Source organism: Odontesthes bonariensis, chromosome 7 (assembly GCF_027942865.1).
Source record: "Odontesthes bonariensis isolate fOdoBon6 chromosome 7, fOdoBon6.hap1, whole genome shotgun sequence".
NCBI lineage: Eukaryota > Metazoa > Chordata > Actinopteri > Atheriniformes > Atherinopsidae > Odontesthes > Odontesthes bonariensis.
In genome coordinates, this window is record NC_134512.1 from 19,397,407 (window position 1) to 19,417,424 (window position 20,018).

Consider the following 20,018-nt stretch of genomic DNA (forward strand, 5'->3'; position numbering starts at 1 on the left):
GGAGATGCAAAGTGACATTATTGCTTCTAGCAGCATCTTTCGCACCAGCATGTGAAAAGCGGGATGCTTTTTAAGTTTAGGGTTCTTTGGAAGAGTTCTTTTGTCTGTGCTTCCTGTTTGACGTGCAACATCTTTCCACTTCATCTGTTGTCAGTCGTTCCTTATCCCCGTCCTGTGTGAGTGGTCCGTCTGCGACGGGTCAAAATTGGCCGGCAATGTCAACAACATCTCAAAAATGAAAATGGTCTAACGCGACGAGCCCATGCCAAGTCAGGAATCCTCGCCAGAAGATGTCACCCAGTGCCCTGCTGGAAACACGCCATACATTCCACAGACTGCCAGTAATACAGTTTAGATGTGCAAACATGAACAAGGGAGTGCCGTCGTACACGATGATCTTGTGCTGAGGCACAAAATCGCCATCACAGTACGGACAGAAGTCAACAGAGACTGAGGCGCTTCATCGAAGCTCCCTAATTAAACCTTGAGATCTCAGTCAAGGACTTCGAAGGAGTGGAGGTGCGTAGTTTGTTGTTTGATGAGACGTCATAACATCCCATTACACATATTTCCCGTACCGGTAAAGCAGGCCCTGCTTGGAAGCACGCTGGCAATAGGTTGTGTTGATTATTAAGTATTGATGCGAGGTGGAATTGATGTGTTTTTCTGGAACAGCGCTCATTTAATTTTCCATCATCAATTATCACAAGATGATTGTTTTTCCAGCTTTTTTTTCTCCCCAGCTCCTGCCTTTGTTCTCTGTGTTCCTCTGTAATAGTTGTGGAGCAGTGCAGGATTGAAACGGGGCGTCTTTAGTGCTTCAGTCCTGTAGTATATTAAAATGTCAGAGCCGCTGCCATTGTTGCAAAAATAACAGGCTTGTTTTTTGTTTTTTTTTCTCTCTGACCATAACTGAGAGGGTGGCTTGACATTTTGCTGTGCACAGGCATGTGAATAGGAACCGGGTAAGAGTGAATGCCATCTTTCATTATTATTACTGTGTTTTGGCAGCACTCTGTGGATGCGCTCGTTCTGTTTTTCAGATTTCTTCACGTACTTGGGGCTCCGAGCAGTGAACCGACCATAGGTGCACGCATGCACGCACGTGCATGGCTGTGATCTCGCCTGCTCCAGAGAAGGGATTCATGGCGTGTTTTATCTGAAAGTGAAACGCAGCCCTTTCAGCTCGCTGGTGCTTGGCCCCTGCTAGCTGAGGCTCAGCTCGTTCGCTGGTGCTGCAGCCAAACTGCGTGACCGAGCCAGAATAGAAGATTTTACTCTCTGCTTGCCCTGAAGAATCCAAAACATTTTGTCCAGCAGAGAAGGGATTATATTCATTGAGGTCTGAGTAACTAAGTTTGTGTTTAACTAACGAGCCCGCGTCTTATATCCGGACTTCGTTTGACTGGTCCCTCGCCGCTATTTTTTTAAACTAGGCTCAAGTTTTAGGTTTCACTGGTGTTGCTCTCTCATCTCACCAATGCGATGATAAATTCTTGTTTTGTTTAATTCTTTATTAAGTGTTTTTTTTCTTTATTTACTTTGTCTGCGATATATCGGTCCAACAGCATGACAAATGAGCAATGAAGAGTCGTTTATTTTTATTTTAGTTTTTATTAGAAAACCGCACGGTTGAGAAACTCTCCATGGTTTCCTCTGGTCTCCTCTCCTCTCCTCTCCTCTGGTTTCCTCTCGTCTCCCCTTCTCTGGTTTCCTTTCGTCTCCTCTCGTCTCCTCTCCTCTCCTCTGGTTTCCTCTCCTCTGGTTTCCTCTGGTTTACTCTCGTCTCCCCTTCTCTGGTTTCCTTTCGTCTCCTCTCGTCTCCTCTCGTCTCCTCTCCTCTCCCCTACTCTGGTTTCCTCTCATGTCCTCTGGTTTCCTCTCATGCCCTCTCCTCTCGTTTCCTCTCCTTTCATTTCCTCTCGTCTCCTCTCCTCTCCTCTCCTCTCCTCTCCTCTCCTCTCCTCTCCTCTCCTCTCCTCTCCTCTCCTCTCCTCTCCTCTCCTCTGGTTTCCTCTGGTCTCCTCTCCTCTCCTCTCCTCTCCTCTCCTCTCCTCTGGTTTCCTCTCGTCTCCTCTCCTCTCCTCTCCTCTCCTCTGGTTTCCTCTCGTCTCCTCTCCTCTCCTCTGGTCTCCTCTCCTCTCCTCTCCTCTCCTCTCCTCTCCTCTCCTCTCCTCTCCTCTCCTCTCCTCTGGTTTCCTCTCGTCTCCCCTTCTCTGGTTTCCTTTCGTCTCCTCTCGTCTCCTCTCCTCTCCCCTACTCTGGTTTCCTCTCATGTCCTCTGGTTTCCTCTCATGCCCTCTCCTCTCGTTTCCTCTCCTTTCATTTCCTCTCGTCTCCTCTCCTTTCGTCTCGTCTCACCTACTCTGGTTTCCTCTCCTCTCCTCTCCTCTCCTCTCCTCTCCTCTCCTCTGGTTTCCTCTCGTCTCCTCTCCTCTCCTCTCCTCTCCTCTGGTTTCCTCTCCTCTCCTCTCCTCTCCTCTCCTCTCCTCTCCTCTCCTCTGGTTTCCTCTCCTCTCCTCTCCTCTCCTCTCCTCTCCTCTGGTTTCCTCTCGTCTCCTCTCCTCTCCTCTCCTCTCCTCTGGTTTCCTCTCGTCTCCTCTCCTCTCCTCTCCTCTGGTCTCCTCTCCTCTCCTCTCCTCTCCTCTCCTCTCCTCTGGTTTCCTCTCGTCTCCCCTTCTCTGGTTTCCTTTCGTCTCCTCTCGTCTCCTCTCCTCTCCTCTGGTTTCCTCTCCTCTGGTTTCCTCTGGTTTACTCTCGTCTCCCCTTCTCTGGTTTCCTTTCGTCTCCTCTCGTCTCCTCTCCTCTCCCCTACTCTGGTTTCCTCTCATGTCCTCTGGTTTCCTCTCATGCCCTCTCCTCTCGTTTCCTCTCCTTTCATTTCCTCTCGTCTCCTCTCCTCTCCTCTCCTCTCCTCTCCTCTGGTTTCCTCTGGTCTCCTCTCCTCTCCTCTCCTCTCCTCTCCTCTCCTCTGGTTTCCTCTCGTCTCCTCTCCTCTCCTCTCCTCTCCTCTGGTTTCCTCTCGTCTCCTCTCCTCTCCTCTGGTTTCCTCTCCTCTGGTTTCCTCTGGTTTACTCTCGTCTCCCCTTCTCTGGTTTCCTTTCGTCTCCTCTCGTCTCCTCTCCTCTCCCCTACTCTGGTTTCCTCTCATGTCCTCTGGTTTCCTCTCATGCCCTCTCCTCTCGTTTCCTCTCCTTTCATTTCCTCTCGTCTCCTCTCCTTTCGTCTCGTCTCACCTACTCTGGTTTCCTCTCCTCTCCTCTCCTCTCCTCTCCTCTCCTCTCCTCTCCTCTCCTCTCCTCTCCTCTCCTCTCCTCTCCTCTCCTCTCCTCTCCTCTCCTCTCCTCTCTGGCGTTTGGTTGAAGGCTGACACCAGCTGTTCTGCCACTGGCACATTCACCAGCAGTTTGTCACCATGTGACATGCAGCCCTTTAAAAAAAAAGGTTTCATCCGCCATAATCAGACAAAACGAATTTACACTTTGTCATGTCAAGATGGTGTTGCAGCAGTGGAGGGTGGAGAGAGGATTTACTTGCTGTTTAGTGGTGCATGACTCACTGATACATGTGCGACTTTTTATTTTTAACTCATTGTAATAAAAAAATAAATTAAAAAAATGATGTTTTCAAATCTCTTTTTTTTATCCACTGTTTTTCTGGATTTTGAATCCCTTTGCATCACTATATGTGTCTTATTTTGATAGCTTTGTAATTCTTTACTATCACATTATTTATTGACCTATTTTGGACGTTGTCCCTTTTTGTGGCCACCGTGCGTCACTTTATGGTTTATTTGCATGTAGCTGCTTCTTTTTGTATCGACTTTTGTTTGTTTTGCTTATCTTTGTCGCCATTTTGTGGTGATTGACTATGTTATGTTGGTGTTTCTTTTGTTTGTTTTTATGCTATTTCTTGGACATTTACATTCGGGAAAAGACAACAGTATGTCTTTGGGCCCCTGGGCCAGTGCCCGGTAAGCTCGTTCAGTAATCTGCCCATGGGTGCTTCCGTTGTTTTGTTCCCCTGCTGCATTGCAAACTGCATGCCTGCATTTTGTCTTTTGATTAAAAACCCTTTGGGGGGGGATTGTAGAAATCAGAATGTGAAAAGCCAAAGTACAGTCAGAGCAGACAAGGCAAGTTCGTGGAGGCTAAAACGAAAGCAGCTCCTGGAATGAAACGAACATGAATGAACAAAATCTGAGTTTTTATTATTATTTATGCCGTATCACACAGTCCCTAGGGTGTACTAATGAAAACAAAAATGGAATTTTAATAGAAACAGGCTTTTAAAAGCTCATTCAAAGCACAACTACAGTCATATAAACTGTTGGTGACCTTAGTGTGAGCATACATGATTTGCAGCTTAGGTATTTTGCAGTTATGGAGGAGATGGAGTGCAAAGCGTTCGAGTCTCAGTGTTCGTACAGTATGTTCACCTCCCACCTGCTGTGTATCAGCCTTACAAGTGGGCGATCGCTGCTCACTATGGAGACAATTATCTCAGCCATAAGTCATCCTTTTTGCTGTTAAATGGCGACATGCATACACAGATGTGCATCATGGAAACGTAGCCAGCAGCTCATTTGCACATTTTTTTTCACAGAACTGTATTGAATGACAAATAAGCCCCTGTCTGCGGGGAGCAGATTGTGTTGAATTGTGCTTCCTGTGGTTGCCCGTATTGTTCTGTGAAGCGGCACATTATTTATGAACTTTGTTTGGATCCCCATCACGGTTAAGTAATTTTCTACTTTTTAATCAGCCAGCCGGTTTGCTTGTGGTTCAAAGTGGTAAAGCCTTACACAGTGTTAAACATAAGGGAGGAAGCCGTAGGTGTCTGTGTGCTCTCTTAATGTTTGCCAAGTTCACAGGTGATGTTTTGTTCTTTTCACAAGGAAAGGGTGGTAAGATTTTTAGGAGGCAAGAGGAGAATTTCAGCTGAAGTGTTCGCAGAGGTAGGCTTACTGGCTTGTGGTGTAAAGTGTGCCGTTTTAAATGGCATTCAATGAAAGGCGTCTTTGATTCTTAAAATACAATTGTGGCAACATAAGGCTCTCGTGGGATCGATCAAGCTGCTCAGCAGGTAGATTATTGACAATAGTTTGAACCGCACTGTTGTACATTCAGTTTATGGTCGTTCTGGATGAAGAGCTGTGTTTTAAATTCCATATTTAGACAGGTGCTTCATTCTGGTACATGATATTTGATGCTTTTGTGAGCATCTGATTCAAATTGGCATTTTCTTGTCTAATATTTCTAACCGGATTCCAGGGTTTATTCAGGTGAGGCGTTTGTTTTGTTCTGCGACGCCTGAGGAGAATTCAGTGGGCAGGCTTCCAGGTTCCGTCCAAAGAGATAATTAAAAGAACAAATCCTACAATCTCTCTTTTTTTTTTCTTTATAGTCCACAAGCGGGCCTCATAAATATGAAGGCACTGCAGGCAGAATGCTGACAGGTCAGTTGACCTCAGGAGGCAAACAACGCAGTTGGTGTCTGTGAGCTTTTGTGAATACAATAAGAGTACTTAACTCTTCTCTGTTACCAAAATGTCTGCTGCAGCAGTGGAACTGGTGGGGTGTAACAGAGCAGAAGCAATGAAGAGACGGAGGCTGTTGCATGACCACATATTTCACCTCTGGTCTAAAAGTACAAGAGCGGCGCCCATAAGATCAAAAGCCAATCCGGCAGCTCTTTTATCTCTGAACCAAACATGTAGAGCACAAGACTGACTTATCACCAGATGTTGAGAAAAGCAGCGTGCACTCACCCTATCGGAAACTCAAAAGTCTGTTACCACTTCCACTTGCTTCTACTTTCACTTACGACTTTAGTGGTGTGAAGCATTCTCTCTGAAATTCTGTGGAAATAAAAAAATGCAGACATGGTGCAAGCATTCGGACTAATTACCCAAATTATTGATGCAGTAGCAAGCACGGTGTAGAAATATTCCAGTAAAAGTCTAGTAGAAATGTTCCATGCGAATTCATTGCAACAATAGCAGGTTGAGAAATGGAAAGAGGAAACGGCCAGTCGCGTAAATCACAAACTTTCTCTAAATATAGCAAATTAGTCGAACCAAAAGAGTGTTGGAGTGTTGGTTTAAGCCACGCTTTGTATATCCCTGGTTACGATCAGGTGATCCCACGGTAAATAACCACCAAACTGCCAGTGAAAGGCAACTGTGCAAATAAACAGGATGCAAACTGCGTATGAACCTTTCTTCTGCTGATGTGAATTATGCATGACACTAAAGGGTATTTCAGTATCACTTAGGAGAGCTTTGACACCAACTCCTCAGCACTTGACAGTGTTCTGCTAAAATGGCGTTGGCTGGCGCGACCCGTCGGAGGACAGCACGGTGTCCATTGGTGCATTTCCACTGTGGATCTCGGCTTAGATCAGTGGTCTCAAACTGATCCGTGAAAGGGCCGTGTGGCTGCAGGTTTTTGTTCCAACCCTGCAACAGCACAGCTGACTTGTTTCATTCAACCAACTGAACTGTCTGCACTGAAGGTCTTAACCAGTTCAGTTGATTGAATGAAACAAGTCAGCTGTGCTGAAAAACCTGACAAAAACAAAAACCTGCAGCCACACCGGCCCTTTCACGGATCAGTTTGAGACCACTGGCTTAGGTGCTTTACACCGCCTCCATCCGTGTATGCCTGTGCCCACTGCGCAGTCACATCTCTGACATCTTTGTCGTTTACTGTCGGATCATCCCATCACAAAACGGTGACCCAGTGCCTTTATACTGATCTCAGTGTTTCTGTCGCATAAGAAGCATGTGGCCTGTAGAGCGTTTTCTGTCGCACGTTAACGGTTGAGTCAAATCAAAAGGAAGCAGTTGGGTGGCATTTCTGATACTAACTCCTTTGTTCAGTCCCACGCTACGTTGATACGAGTTAATTAGATCTGCCACTGAGGGGCTTTTCCGAGTCGGGCAATAATATGAGACGATGCTATAAATATGGCTGTACAGCATGTTTCCACATGACTTACTACGCAGCATTGTGAAAGTAGGAAACATGGTGTCAGAGCTATGGGGGAGTGTCACAAGTCAAATGGCTACTGTAAGCAAAAAAAAAAAAAATGGGTCGAAACGTACAAGTAAGGATGAATCAAATCAAAGGCAGAATTTTTGGGGGAACACTTGCTCCATGTCTGGGAAATATACAGTATTTCCACCACAGAACCACAAAGAGACAGTAAAAAGATATTCTGAATATAAACACATTTGTATAAATCATTCTGGGCACTGATATATTTAACGTTTCTCACAAGTTGAGCTGAAATGTAAAAACCATTTTGGGGTGTTTGACAGTAAATTCTAGCTGAACTTACTCAATAAGAATATAAGGACATAGCCTTTTCTTGTTTTCAGGTAATAACAGTCAAATTGTCCGTGTGTGTTTCAGGGCTGTCTGCATCCCCACAGTCTTCCTCTCCTCTGCGCCCGTTGAAGCCATGGACTAGGGGTCTGCCTGGTCCTGACAGTCCCGTGGTCTTCAGATGGCTCCTCAACAAGTGTCGGCGAAAACACAGAACGTAAGCTTGACGAAAAACTTAAGAAAAAGTTGGGTCGTTGTCACATTCAGCTGCTGAATGAAACCCTCCAGTGTGATGAGAGATCATCATATTCCCTGAGAGGACCACAAAACAAATATGAATTGATTCAGCCATCAACTACTGCTCGGAGCCTGAAGCCTGAGTTCTAACTCTGTTCAAATGTTTCCGTTTGCTCTGCGAGAATGCGTCTGCTTCCTTCCCTTTCGAACAGCTTTTCATCTAGCTTTACTGCATCTCGGGTCATCACAACATTCATCCCCTGTGAGGCCAGATTTGGTACTATAACGGCACAGAAAAGTGCGATCGTTTCGCTCGGGTTGGTTCTAGGTTTCTGCACTTGTTTTGAGAGGCTCTAATGTCCACATCCGTATTAAAATGTCTCTCAAGCTCCATACTGTTTGAATTTTGCAACAGACTCGGACCGATGAATAATAATGAAACTAATGAACAACTTGTGCTCTGCACTGTTGTTTTCACTACACATATTTACATCTTTTATTCTTTTGGTCTTTCATTCATTAGTACCGAAAGATGATTATCAAACAAATCAAATCAAATTTATTTGTATAGCACATTTCATGTACAAAACAATTCAAAGTGCTTTACATAAAATAAAAGCATTGCAGCAGGGAGTGTAAGAAGCATTAAAAATACATAAAAGAATATAAAGAAAAACAAATAAAATAATTTAAATGAATTTAAAAACGAGAAACAGTCCAGATAAATTAAAAGATATCGTGCAGATTTCATCCATAGACACATGAGAAAAGAAATGTTTTTAACCTGGATTTAAAAATGTCTACATTTGGTGAAAGTTTAATCTCCACTGGCAGTTTGTTCCACTTGTTTGCAGCATAACAGCTAAATGCTGCTTCTCCATGTTTAGTCTGGACTCTGGACTGGACCAGCTGACCTGAGTCCTTGGATCTAAGAGCTCTGCTTGGTTTATATTCTCAGATGTATTTGGGGCCTAAACCGTTCTGGGATTTTGTAAACCATCCGCAGGCTTTTAAAATCTATTCTGTGACTGACTGGAAGCCAGATCAAGGAAAATGTTCCCAATTAATCAAAAGGGTGTAGGTCTGTAATATATATTATTATTGTTATATATTGGGATTATTGATCCTGCTGTTTTATGCTGGAAGAAGGGCTAATTTGCGCTAATAAAGTGGAATTAGCCACTTTATGATTTGTTTCTGTGATTGTTAAAATATTGGGTATATTATAAAGAATGTTGTGTATGTTCAATCTTAAGCAAAGTCAATGGTGTCAACAGCTGTTGGATAAAGGTAACTTTAGCAATTTGTTTTTCGACATAGTGGTGCAAATACACTTTATAAAGCAGCAAAGAGTAAAGTGGCAGCTGGGTATTTTCCACTACAGCACCCCTATTGCCACAAGTGCTTAAGAACATACTGTACTAATACACAGCTTGATAGTGTATTTCTTTACAAAAAAAAAAAAAAAAAAGATATATTGCCCATTTGCTTAAGTATTTCTAAAGCTGGAGAATGAGAGCATCCAATATCATTCAGTAGTCTTGAACTTTAGAAGGACGGGCTGACACACCAGCTCCTTTGTTCTTTTAGTGTTTGTTTTTTCTTTTTCTTTACTTCACCGAGCTGCCAGTCATATTCTGAAATGCCAGATTCGGCGTATGTCTGATAGATATGCTAAATGTCACGATGTTCAACAGGAACCCGGACAGTGCGAGGTTCTTTGGGCCCACGTTGTTTTACGTCAGATATAGAAATAAAAACGCGCTTTGTGGTGTTTCTGAGTCATAATTGCGCCCCCCCAACAGGGAAAGTGATCTGAATAGAGCCGCTCTTAGGGGAATACATGAGGTCATTTCTTTTAATAATCTGCTATTTCTGTGTCTTGCTCCACACTACTAATCTCAAGGATTTTTTGTTCTGCAAAGCGATATTCTCACTCGATGCGCAGCGTATTATTTTACACTCGGAAGAGTTCACCCCTCGAGTGTAATTATGCGCATGTGTTGTCCCATGAGTTCTCACAAAAGGCAAACGGACTCGTTAGGTCTTATTTTGGCCTCTTAAGTGGTGTTCTTTAACTGAAATGAATAGTTTGTCTTTTTGGACACTGACAATTTGTCACTCCAACCTTTTTACCAGAATACCTGAACACCAGAATGAGCTTTAGATTAAATGTTCACACATTGGAAGCAGGGTTCAGCTCTTTAACACGTGCAGCCCTCTTTTGGTGTCTCAAAGAGTTTGTCTGTAACTCTTCCAGCTAACCACTGTCTTCTTTGCTTAGATGCTCTCCGTACAGTAATGCTCATGTGACACAATGCAATCAGACAGTAACTAGGTCAGAGAGTACAGCTTAAGTGCAGCTTTAACTCATTAATAATGGAGATGATGGAGACTAAAGTTGCTGTGTCTTCAACAGTCAAAAAGCCCTTATATTTTCTAATATAACAAAAATATTTCTGATGTCGTGAGCTCCTAATTTCCAGGCTGAGCGAGAGGAGATTTCAGACCTCTGATCTGCACACAGAAGCCTGGTGTCAGAGTTTGGGACCCGTGGGTGTTTGTGTTTTTTTACTGGCGATGGCCTGAGCTCGGTTCTTCTGTCACCCACGCAGCCTCAAGTGGAATGACAGCTATGCATGGACTCATTCATTCCATGAACCGAGGGAGTGAGTGCGTGTGCATCTTATCTGTGTTATTTATTACCCAACAAGGCCACACTTGTTGATCATTAGAGCTGTAGTGCATCATAGCCATGTTGTAAATATCATCTCTAGTTAGCATCGTACTAAATAGCATGACGCTGAATCGCCCGGCTCCAAAAGAAACAGGCGGCGGACGTTCCTCCTTGGAGTCCAGCTAAAGTTTAGAGATTGGATGATACCCAGAGACCACTGATTGACACTCAGTGGCAGGAAGCACCTAAATGTTGTTATGATCGTGGGCAGTGGTCCAAAGCTTTTGGAGATAAGCAGGTGCGTCCTGGATACGAGCACAAGCTGTGTTGTTGATATTGCATCTGTAATGCTGGACATTATGTTATGACTGCTGACAGGGTAAAAGGAGGAGTGCTGGGAGTGGAGTGCTCCTCACAGTACCATGAACTATCAGCTCTCTGAAGCATTACGCATCAGTACAAACAGGCTGAAACTACCGGCTGGGACTGAAATAAGAGACGGGGCCGTCCAGCTTGTATTTTCCCACAGGGGTTTGTCAGGGATGAGGTTTTTAAAGGTGTGGCTCAGCACTTGACTGTAACAGTGTGAGTAAAGCTTGTCGTGTTTCTGGCTGCTTTTTGTAATTTTTTTTTTCTTCTCCCTCAGATGAGAACGTGAAGGCTGGCGTCCACCAAGGCCACCGCTGCACCACCTTGGGCAGCGCACACACATGATCACATGACTCTGGACATGGACGCGGTCCTGTCAGACTTTGTTCGGTCCACGGGGGCAGAACCTGGTCTGGCAAGGGACCTGCTGGAAGGTAAGTGAGAAACATCGACTGTTTTTAAGAGTATTCAGCCGAGTCTGTTGAGAGCGGCCGTTCCCAGTGGTTGCACTCGAGAGCACAGGAGAGGAAAAGAACGAAAGAGGAGAGGAAATGAGTGGAAAAGGAAATAACAGAAACAAGGGATGGGAGGAAAGAAGGGGGGCCTGCAACAGAGGGCCAGCTCGGTGATTTAGAGACGAGGGTGACGGGTTTACGAGTGCACTCCCCAGGGAGAGTTTTTTGCCCATTCATTGCAACTCATTGAGGAGCAGAGTGCTCCTGGCACTTGTATAGCTTAGATATATCGCCACTTTAAAAAGAAAAAACAAAGAAACACAGGAGAACAGAAGTGGACACAACAACAGAAAGCTGGTGGACGGTCATCTGAATCGGCGTCAGTGTTGCTGAAATATTTCCATTTCACTTTCATCAGATGAAGTGTTCAAATCATTTTTTTCTGCGGGAAACAAAGTGTTCACTGTAACAATCACGCTTCTATTAGGGGATGAAATGCAGTGTTTGCAGTAGCCTATGTGTCTATCCTGTAAATGTTTTTGTGTCTGGTTTAAAAGGTGTCTAATCTGATGAAATAATTCATTTTTGGCAACCCCCCTCTTCTTTGACCATTTTCATCTGAACCTGCACTGGCGCAAAGCCTCAGAGGAATATGTGTGACATGAACAGACATCAAACAAGACAATGCACTCAGACCAGACAGACATGAGCCCAGATGTTATGTCTCAGTCTCTTTCTTTTTTCTTTTTTCTTTTTTTAATTCCCTACTGCTTTACTCTGATGTTAGCATAGCTTTCAAAAGCTACATTGACCAGCTGCTCTCTTTCCCCGTGGTCTTCGTCAGAATGGTGTACAGAGATGGAATCGTGTGTGGTGCTTCCCTCTGGAGGATATTTTAGGTACTGAACCACGATTGAATGGGCTCAGACCTTTTTCAGTTACATTTAATGAGTTCTTAGGTGACAGTTTCATATTTTCACAGGAAATAAAAAGTGTTTAAAATCTTGTTTTGGTTCATTTGCTTAATTAAAGCAATAGATTTAAAAAAAAATTTTCATTGTAGTTCGAAGGTATGTCATATTGGAATGGGAGATGAGCAAGGCTGCGCTGTTTCTAATGGACTCTGATGATGTATGTCCAAGCTACTGATGAGTTTGTCAATGATCTTTTTGCTAATGACAGCCATTACCAATGAAGGCGCTGAAACGGTGCTTTCCACACATGCATTTGAAGACAATGCATTAGGTGCTGAGTGGCTGTGCAGCCAGACCGTAACTCATGCTCTTGACTTTGTGTCGCTCAAGCTGCTGAAATCCATTCGGTGGAATCAGTTTTGCATTGATTGGCGTGAGAGCCAGTGATTTGCGGTGCTTGGTTTCATGTTCAGACTGTCGACAATCATCGTGTCTGGAAGTCGGAGAGTAACTTCCTCCAGGTCTCTCACACAGCGAGTCCATTAATGGAGCCTGTCTCACAAACACACTCAGGTTGCATGCGGCGCATATAGTTGGAGGCGTTAATGTCCTGCTTTCTTTCCATGATTCTTTTTTCAGGACAGGTTTGCCGGTAGTTTCTGTGGTGCTGTGAGAAATCACACTGAGATATAAAAAGACTGACTTGTGTCTGTTAAACCTTGAGGGGATTTCTGTTGGAGAGACAGTACCCAGAGGAGACAACTGTGTCTGTCTCCATGTGCACACCGGGATATTGTTGTCATTATCTTCTTCAGCATGTTTTTCTGGGGTAAAAGCACGACATGGTTTTATTCTGTATGAGCTCTATATCATTATAGTTGGGGTTGTTCTTAAAAATGACTAATGATCTGAAAGTATTTGTCTTTTTTTTTTTTTTTAGAAATAATCATCTAAAAAATACTTCATTTTGAATGGAACTGGCTTGTCTGCAGCATTCTGAGCATTGTTTTTCTCCTCACTAACCACTATGGGTATCATATTTACCACAGGTTAACCCTGTTTACTGTAAACTTTAAGGCACAGTGTCTTGTTGCACAGACTTTTAGATGCATGGGAACACTTTGTGAATCAAACCTGCGAACACGAGAACCTTTTCTTTTTCTTTTTCTCTTGATATTTGTCATCAGAGCCAGAGTTTTGTTTTTGTGTCCTGCAGGTAAAAACTGGGACCTCAGTGCTGCTCTAAATGACTATGAGGAGCTCAGGCAGGTCCACACTGCCAACCTGCCGCAGGTCTTTAACGAGGGCCGCTACTACAAGCAGCCAGAGACGCGTGACACGCCCACCCATGTCAGTAAGATCGACAAGCCGTGTGCACAGAAGCAGGAGGACAATGCGCAAGGTAGCAGGCCCATCCGCAGAATTAGATGTTTTCTCTGTGAGCATCTGCTTCAGACTTGTCCATTCAATACCTTCCTGTACTCCCTTTCAGAGAAGCGCCTGTCCCGCGGGATCTCCCATGCCAGCTCTGCTATCGTCTCCTTGGCACGGCTGCAGGTGGCCAGTGAGTGCACCAGCGAGCAGTTCCCTCTTGAGATGCCCATTTACACATTCCAGCTACCAGACCTCAGCGTCTATAGCGAGGACTTTAGGAGCTTCATAGAGAGGGATCTGATAGAGCAGGCCACCATGATGGCTCTGGAGCAAGCTGGTGAGTACTTAAGGAGGTAATGCATTTATTCAGAGTACTTTTCCTGCAACTGATAAATGTGAGAAAATCCCGTGCATTTCCCTGCATCAACCTATTTAGAACACACTTAAAACGCTGAAGCACCGCAGAGCAGCAGCCATGATAGATGCCAGTGAGAATCGTTAATGCAGACAGACGGACTGTCTGAGACTGAGACTGAGACTGAGCAGATCAGAGCAGCAACATCAAGAGGAAAGTCGACAACAACTAATTCAAAGCATTCCAGATGCCAAATGATTCATATCCCAGCTGACGCTTTGAACTGATGCTGAGAAACTAGTTTGAGAAGTTTCAAATCTGCAACCACGCTTCCTTACACCTCTCTTAGCTGATTTATTCTACAATTTACAAAGCGCTAACCAAGAGAAATATTGGGTTGATTAACCATCAGGGCATTGATCAGATAGAAGCTGGCTTCATGCTCTTAAAGTTGCATTTTAAACCACGTGGCCCAAAACAACAGAGTATCTGATCTCTGGTGATAAGTGAAGGATTTAGAGTTTAAAAAGAAAATCGCAGCCGTAGATTGAATCCAAACTAGAGGCCTCACAAATTGTGGGCACACCATAACACATGCTCCCATAAAATGCGTAGTGTTACTTTAAAAAAAAAAAAAAAAAAAGCTACAATAAAGTGCAACAAACCAGTTGTATATTCGCTTATGGCTGGTTATTCCTCAGCCAAAATTGTCCATGTGCGCTGCATATGGATCAGTCTTTGATGTAACATCATAAAGAGGCATGGGAGGCATGGGGTAGCAGTCCAAATATCCTGAACATTTCCTTGGATATCTAACAAGAAAAAACGTCAAGAACTACAAATTGAGAAACCACCTGCATTTTTATCAGCACAACACTGAGAGCTAAATCATTCTGAGGCTCCCTTTCTTCTTGCTGTTGTTAAATAAATGATCCAGCCAGATCTCGCCAGGCTCAGAGTAATGCGGACTGCCTGCGGTGCTCAGAGCTGTAAACTTTCCCTCAGGGATGGAGGTCGGGTGGTGATGCAGTGGCGGCTGAAGATATTGCAAAAGTAGGGGAGCATGAACTTGTTAAGAGTGGGTTTTCTACTGGTTCTTTAGAATTTAGAGGTAATGGACAAATAAAGAGTTTATACATATATTTGTCAGTACCTGCCAGGGCACCAAAGTGTTCTGTGACATTTGCAGCACAGTGGGCATTTACTGAATCGGATGTTTGAAAGCTAATTGCAGTCATTTCATGAGATGCTCAGGAACTAAAAAAAGAACAACAACCCAATGATTTTAATCATTTATTTGGAGGTATTTCATCGGTTTTGTTTTTTCAAAAAAAAAAACAAAGAAAAACTTTTATTGAGATATCGTCACATGGGTTTTCTTGCCATCAGCCTGTTCTGTTCATTTTTTTGCGTGTAAAAGATCCACAAAGTTATTCTGTCCCACATTCTCTCCTAAACCTTTTTTTTCTTTTCTTTTTGCGTGCCGCCTGCTTAGTTTGGCACAGCTCTGATGAGCAACTGTCGTGCACTCTGGCCTTTCAGGAGGGGCTTCTAAAGCATTAAAGTACAGAGCATAAATGGGAGAAACTAACAAATATCGCAACGTTGACAGATGATTTGTTTTGGGCCTGTCCCGGTGAGACATTGTGTTCAACACTCCCCTGAGGACTGATTTTGTAAATTGTGTTTGTATGTTTGTGTGTTTTCGTGCTTCGGTTTTCTGGCTAGTTTTGTACGGAACTTCCTTGAAAAAGGGTCCTCATGGTGCACATCCTCTGTTGTGTTCAGGTCGTCTGAACTGGTGGTCCACCATGTGCACCAGCTGTAAGAAGCTGCTTCCTCTGGCCACCACAGGGGATGGGAACTGCCTTCTGCACGCCGCGTCTTTGGGTGAGCTATTTGTGTTCTCTGGGAGATGCCTGATATATTGTCCCGTGCAAATTGATGTTTTAGCTGAGGAGCATTCAGTGCTGCGTCAAAAACTGGTTTGAGAAAAGGAGATGTTAGAGCTATGCAGGCGAGGAAGGGAGAGGAGCAACCGACTTATAAATTGCAAGAGACTGTCACGGAGGCAGCATCTTCAGGTATGTGCTGAAAAAGATTCTTGTCTCACCAGCGTGAGGAGTGCTTGAGCAGCAGAAGGCTAGCGGCACCAAAGTAAATGTAATCTGCACTGACAAGCTCTGTCTCTTCAAGACATTTTTAGCTAAAGAGCTGAGGTCATCTCTGAATGGAAAAATGAGCATAATCGCAGCACATTTTTTATCTGCAACATCTAGTTTTAGTCAGCTGTGTGCAGTGGCTTTCTTGCTTCATGCGCTTATTTGTAACTTGCAGTTGTTGTTGTTGTGTGTGTGTGTGTGTGTGTCGATCAGGGATGTGGGGCTTCCATGACAGAGACCTGATGCTGAGGAAATCTCTGTACACCATGATGAAAAGCGGAGCGGAGAGAGATGCTCTGAAGAGGAGGTGGAGGTGGCAGCAAACTCAGCAGAACAAGGAGGTTGGGAAAGTGTCCATCTTTGCAGGCCGCCCTTTCTAAATACAGCATCTTTCACACATGACACATTCGTATGAGCAAGTGTACAGATGAGGAGCTCAAAACCTCGGTTTATCAGTGCTGATTTTAGCTTCTTTCCTGAGTCACATTTTTAAAATTTTTATTTTTTTTAGATTTTTGCTGAAAGGAAAATCTGTCTCACCGTGTGCATTGGTACTGTGGCGATACTACTAATACTGTCAAATCCTCTGCATTTCTTCTCCCTTCTCCTGATCTTAATGGATTAAAGTATTTTCAAATCTAGTCGAAAAAATTGTGTCACCAAAGATGGCTCAGGAAAGAAGTAGTCCAGATGCTCATGATTTAAAAATGCCCCAGGCGTCCTGGTGGCCTAGTGATCTAAGATGCATCGCGTGCGTGCGTGCGTGCGTGCGTGCGTGCGTGCGTGCGTGCGTGCGTGCGTGCGTGCGTGCGTGCGTGCGTGCGTGCGTGCGTGCGTGCGTGCGTGCGTGCGTGCGTGCGTTGGTAGGGACCAGAAAACATATGTGTGGGAATGCTTTGAATAACTTTGGTATTGATTACTTTGAACTGAATGCAAACAGAAAGAATACCTATCGTAGCAATTGTGTGTGTGTGTGTGTGTGTGTGTGTGTGTGTGTGTGTGTGTGCACGGCAGATGTTAATAAGAATTAACATTTTTGGTGTATTCATTTATTTATTTATTTATTTTTATGTTTTTTTGTGAAGTCAGGGTTGGTGTACACCGAGCAGGAGTGGGAACGAGAATGGAACGAGCTGCTAAAGTTGGCCTCCAGTGAGCCTCGCACACACCTCAGCAAAAACGGGAACACCAGCGGAGGGTAAGAGCTTCAACCCGCATGTAGGCATTCATCCCGAAAAACCCCACAAGCATACTCGTGTTAAACTCCCAAGACTCTTGTGACCACAGTTCTGCTGTAGTCGCACTGTAATCACTGTACGATGTGAACTAAATGATAGAAGGCAGTGGAGTTTCCTCTTTATGTTTACATTACCTCTTTCCTGCTGTGTTTCTTAGCCTTGTGTGTAGAAATGCAGCAGAGGGCCAGCTCCCAGTTCCCACTCTGCTCCTACTCAGACTACTTCTCTTGCAAACTCCTCTGCAAAGTAACAGTGTGAGACTATGCCATCTACTGGCAGCCACCTGCACCCATCAAATCTGCTGTAACTGCCTCCCCTGGGTTACTTTTAACTGCAGCAAGTTGTGTAGATAAACGTAGGAGTGGCTTTTTTTTTCATCATGTTTGAGATGCGGATTGGAAACTGACTCTGGTTTCCTCCTACGCAGAGAAGCCTTGTGGTTTGTCTGTGTTTCCATATTCTCTGAAATAAACATGCATATGTTCTCACGTCAATGCTAGCAGCTGGTTTGATGGAATAAAAAACATCTGTGATAAACAAAAAGGTATGAAATAAAGAGAAGCCTTTCATTGCAGTCGCAGTCATTACTTTCACCTTAAAGATGAACACAAAAGCCTCATAATTTACATGAATACTATTTTCTGGTGACAACAAGATATCTCTGCATGACTTTTCCAGGATAAATGTCTGAAAATATCCCTTTCAAGAGTTATTTACTCATTTAGTCTGGATGTTTGAACCTCTCATTGAGTTTGACTGTAATAAAGTAACAAGGTTCGGGGTGTTTGATGGTCCTAGTGTGAGATGAGCCTCTGAATGGGTTGAGTGGGATTCACATATTAAGTGGCTCTTCATTAGAGTGAATTTGGCAGCGTTGCTGTTTGTGTGGCTGACAACTTAATTGTTCCACATCCTCTGGTTCCCCCGGTGGTTGCTTGCTTGAGAGCTCTGCCTCTCCTCTCCCTCCTTCCCTCTCCAGCTTTCTTTTAGTGAAAAACATGTATGAAAAGATGGATGTTGTTGTGCTGCTGCCTGTAAGGGCTGCCAAAGGGGGAAATAAATCAAACATGCACAAGATTGGAATGGACATTTGCCATGTCAGTGACTGTCAGTGTCATGTGTGTCTTTACGTCAGGGTGGATAACTCTGAGGATCCAGTGTATGAGAGTTTGGAGGAGTTCCATGTGTTTGTCCTGGCTCACGTGTTACGGAGGCCGATTGTAGTGGTGGCTGACACGATGCTCCGAGACTCGGGAGGAGAAGGTTCGTGAACTGCATCTTGACCCGATCTTCCGCAGCACTGTAGGATAAGCATAAGAGTGACAGTGCCATGTTCTAACTGAATTCCAGCATTTGCTCCCATCCCGTTTGGTGGGCTCTACCTGCCGCTGGAGGTGCCTCCCAGCCGCTGTCACTGCTCGCCGCTGGTCCTGGCCTACGATCAGGCTCACTTCTCCGCACTTGTGTCCATGGAGCAGAGAGACCAGCAGCGAGAGCAAGGTAAGCAGATGTCCAGCATCACAAAACCACGTGCATTATCTTGAGAGAAAAAGCTCATGGCTGCCTCGGGTTTGATGTATACCTTCTCCTCTGCATAAAAGTCCGGTTTCAGCTGTTATAACATGCAGGAGCTTAGCGGTCTTTGCTTTTAGAATTGTGGTTAGACTGCAAGAATAAAGGTGCGTGGTCTGCCTGTCCTGCTGGAGGTGAATAATGTATAACACAGCAGTGTAATTACCTGTGATCCATTATTAAAACGGGCTAGTTCAGGCAGCATAAATCAGGGAGGGGCCAACATGCAGGAAAGTGGACATCGTGATGCTTCTTCTCACTTGTTAAGAGCTGACAAAATTATTCAAGCTTGTGTGTCAACGGTGCATTTGGTGTCTGTGGTGGCTGTTGTGAGTTTAATTTCTCCCGGTAGGTGTGTCTGTTTATGTGTTTGCCTCTTTCACAGGAGTTTGTCATATGGTGTTGACTGACTCTTGTTTTTGTCTTGTTTTGCCCATTCAGATGCCAGTGTTCCCACTCCGGATGCATTGCTTATTCTCGAGGTCAGAGCATTCCTCACATGGAGTTCCTTTAATTGACAAATAGAGTGGATCTCCTTGACAACCAGTCTTAGTAGTCACGGCACTCTTCTGTGTCTGGCTCAGTGGGTGGAACTCACTTGTCATTTGCGTGGGAAGCCGGCCAAATCTGTCTCGGTCTATGTTGCTCACTCTCGAGCATAGACGCACTTCCTGTCTGCCTTCCTCCTTCTCCTTCTCTCCGTTTCTTTTCTGAATACCCAAGGTCCTTAAACTCTAGCCTAGTTATTAAGCCTGCATACGGCAGACACACCATGACTGATCCCCATCTTGAAATCATCCCCTTTAATGCCCCATCAGCACATTAAAGTCACCAATCTCCACAGCCCCTTACTTTTCATTACTTCCGTGGGAGTTTCAGAGTGGAAGATGGGGTTCTCTTCTTGTCCACCAGATGGTGCATATGTCCAAAGAACCCGCTGCAGCTCGGTCACAACAACAGTGCGTGGCTGTACTTTTTCATCCGGGTACACTGTGTCCTGTGATAAGATCAGAAAGTCTGCAGTCTCTCGTCAGAATGTTATGAAAACACTCATACCGCTAACACGGTACACTTGTATGTCAAGTGATAACTCCTATTACACAGCAGTGATACAATTTTAGACTTTTTTGGAGCTGCAAATGTGTGAACTGAATGTTGAAGTGAGATATACACAAAGTGTTATTTCAAGAAGCAACACTGAGTTGCCACACTTGTCTGTATTTCTGAACAGGTGCCAGACACACGGACTTAATCTTCCACTGCCAATAAAGGGAGAGTCGCCCCAGCACGCCCCTAAGCCATGACCACATCACCGCATATGGGCAGGGTCCTGG

General features: G+C 44.4%; 1 protein-coding gene across 2 annotated transcripts in view; it reads left to right on the forward strand.

Annotated features, from left to right (window-relative positions):
- Positions 1 to 20,018, forward strand: part of otud7a (OTU deubiquitinase 7A) — a 36,987-nt gene that overhangs the window by 7,637 nt on the left and 9,332 nt on the right. The window contains exons 2-10 of one of the 2 annotated variants that reach the window (XM_075469892.1): positions 7,419 to 7,548; positions 10,892 to 11,048; positions 13,200 to 13,385; positions 13,476 to 13,694; positions 15,501 to 15,602; positions 16,088 to 16,215; positions 16,960 to 17,072; positions 18,248 to 18,375; positions 18,463 to 18,612. In XM_075469892.1, coding sequence (XP_075326007.1) covers positions 10,964 to 11,048; positions 13,200 to 13,385; positions 13,476 to 13,694; positions 15,501 to 15,602; positions 16,088 to 16,215; positions 16,960 to 17,072; positions 18,248 to 18,375; positions 18,463 to 18,612 — 1,111 coding nt within the window. In that variant the 5' untranslated portion in view covers positions 7,419 to 7,548; positions 10,892 to 10,963. Of the gene's footprint in view, positions 1 to 7,418; positions 7,549 to 10,707; positions 10,803 to 10,891; positions 11,049 to 13,199; positions 13,386 to 13,475; positions 13,695 to 15,500; positions 15,603 to 16,087; positions 16,216 to 16,959; positions 17,073 to 18,247; positions 18,376 to 18,462; positions 18,613 to 20,018 lie in introns of those variants that run through there. The other variant, XM_075469893.1, reaches the window with a different exon arrangement.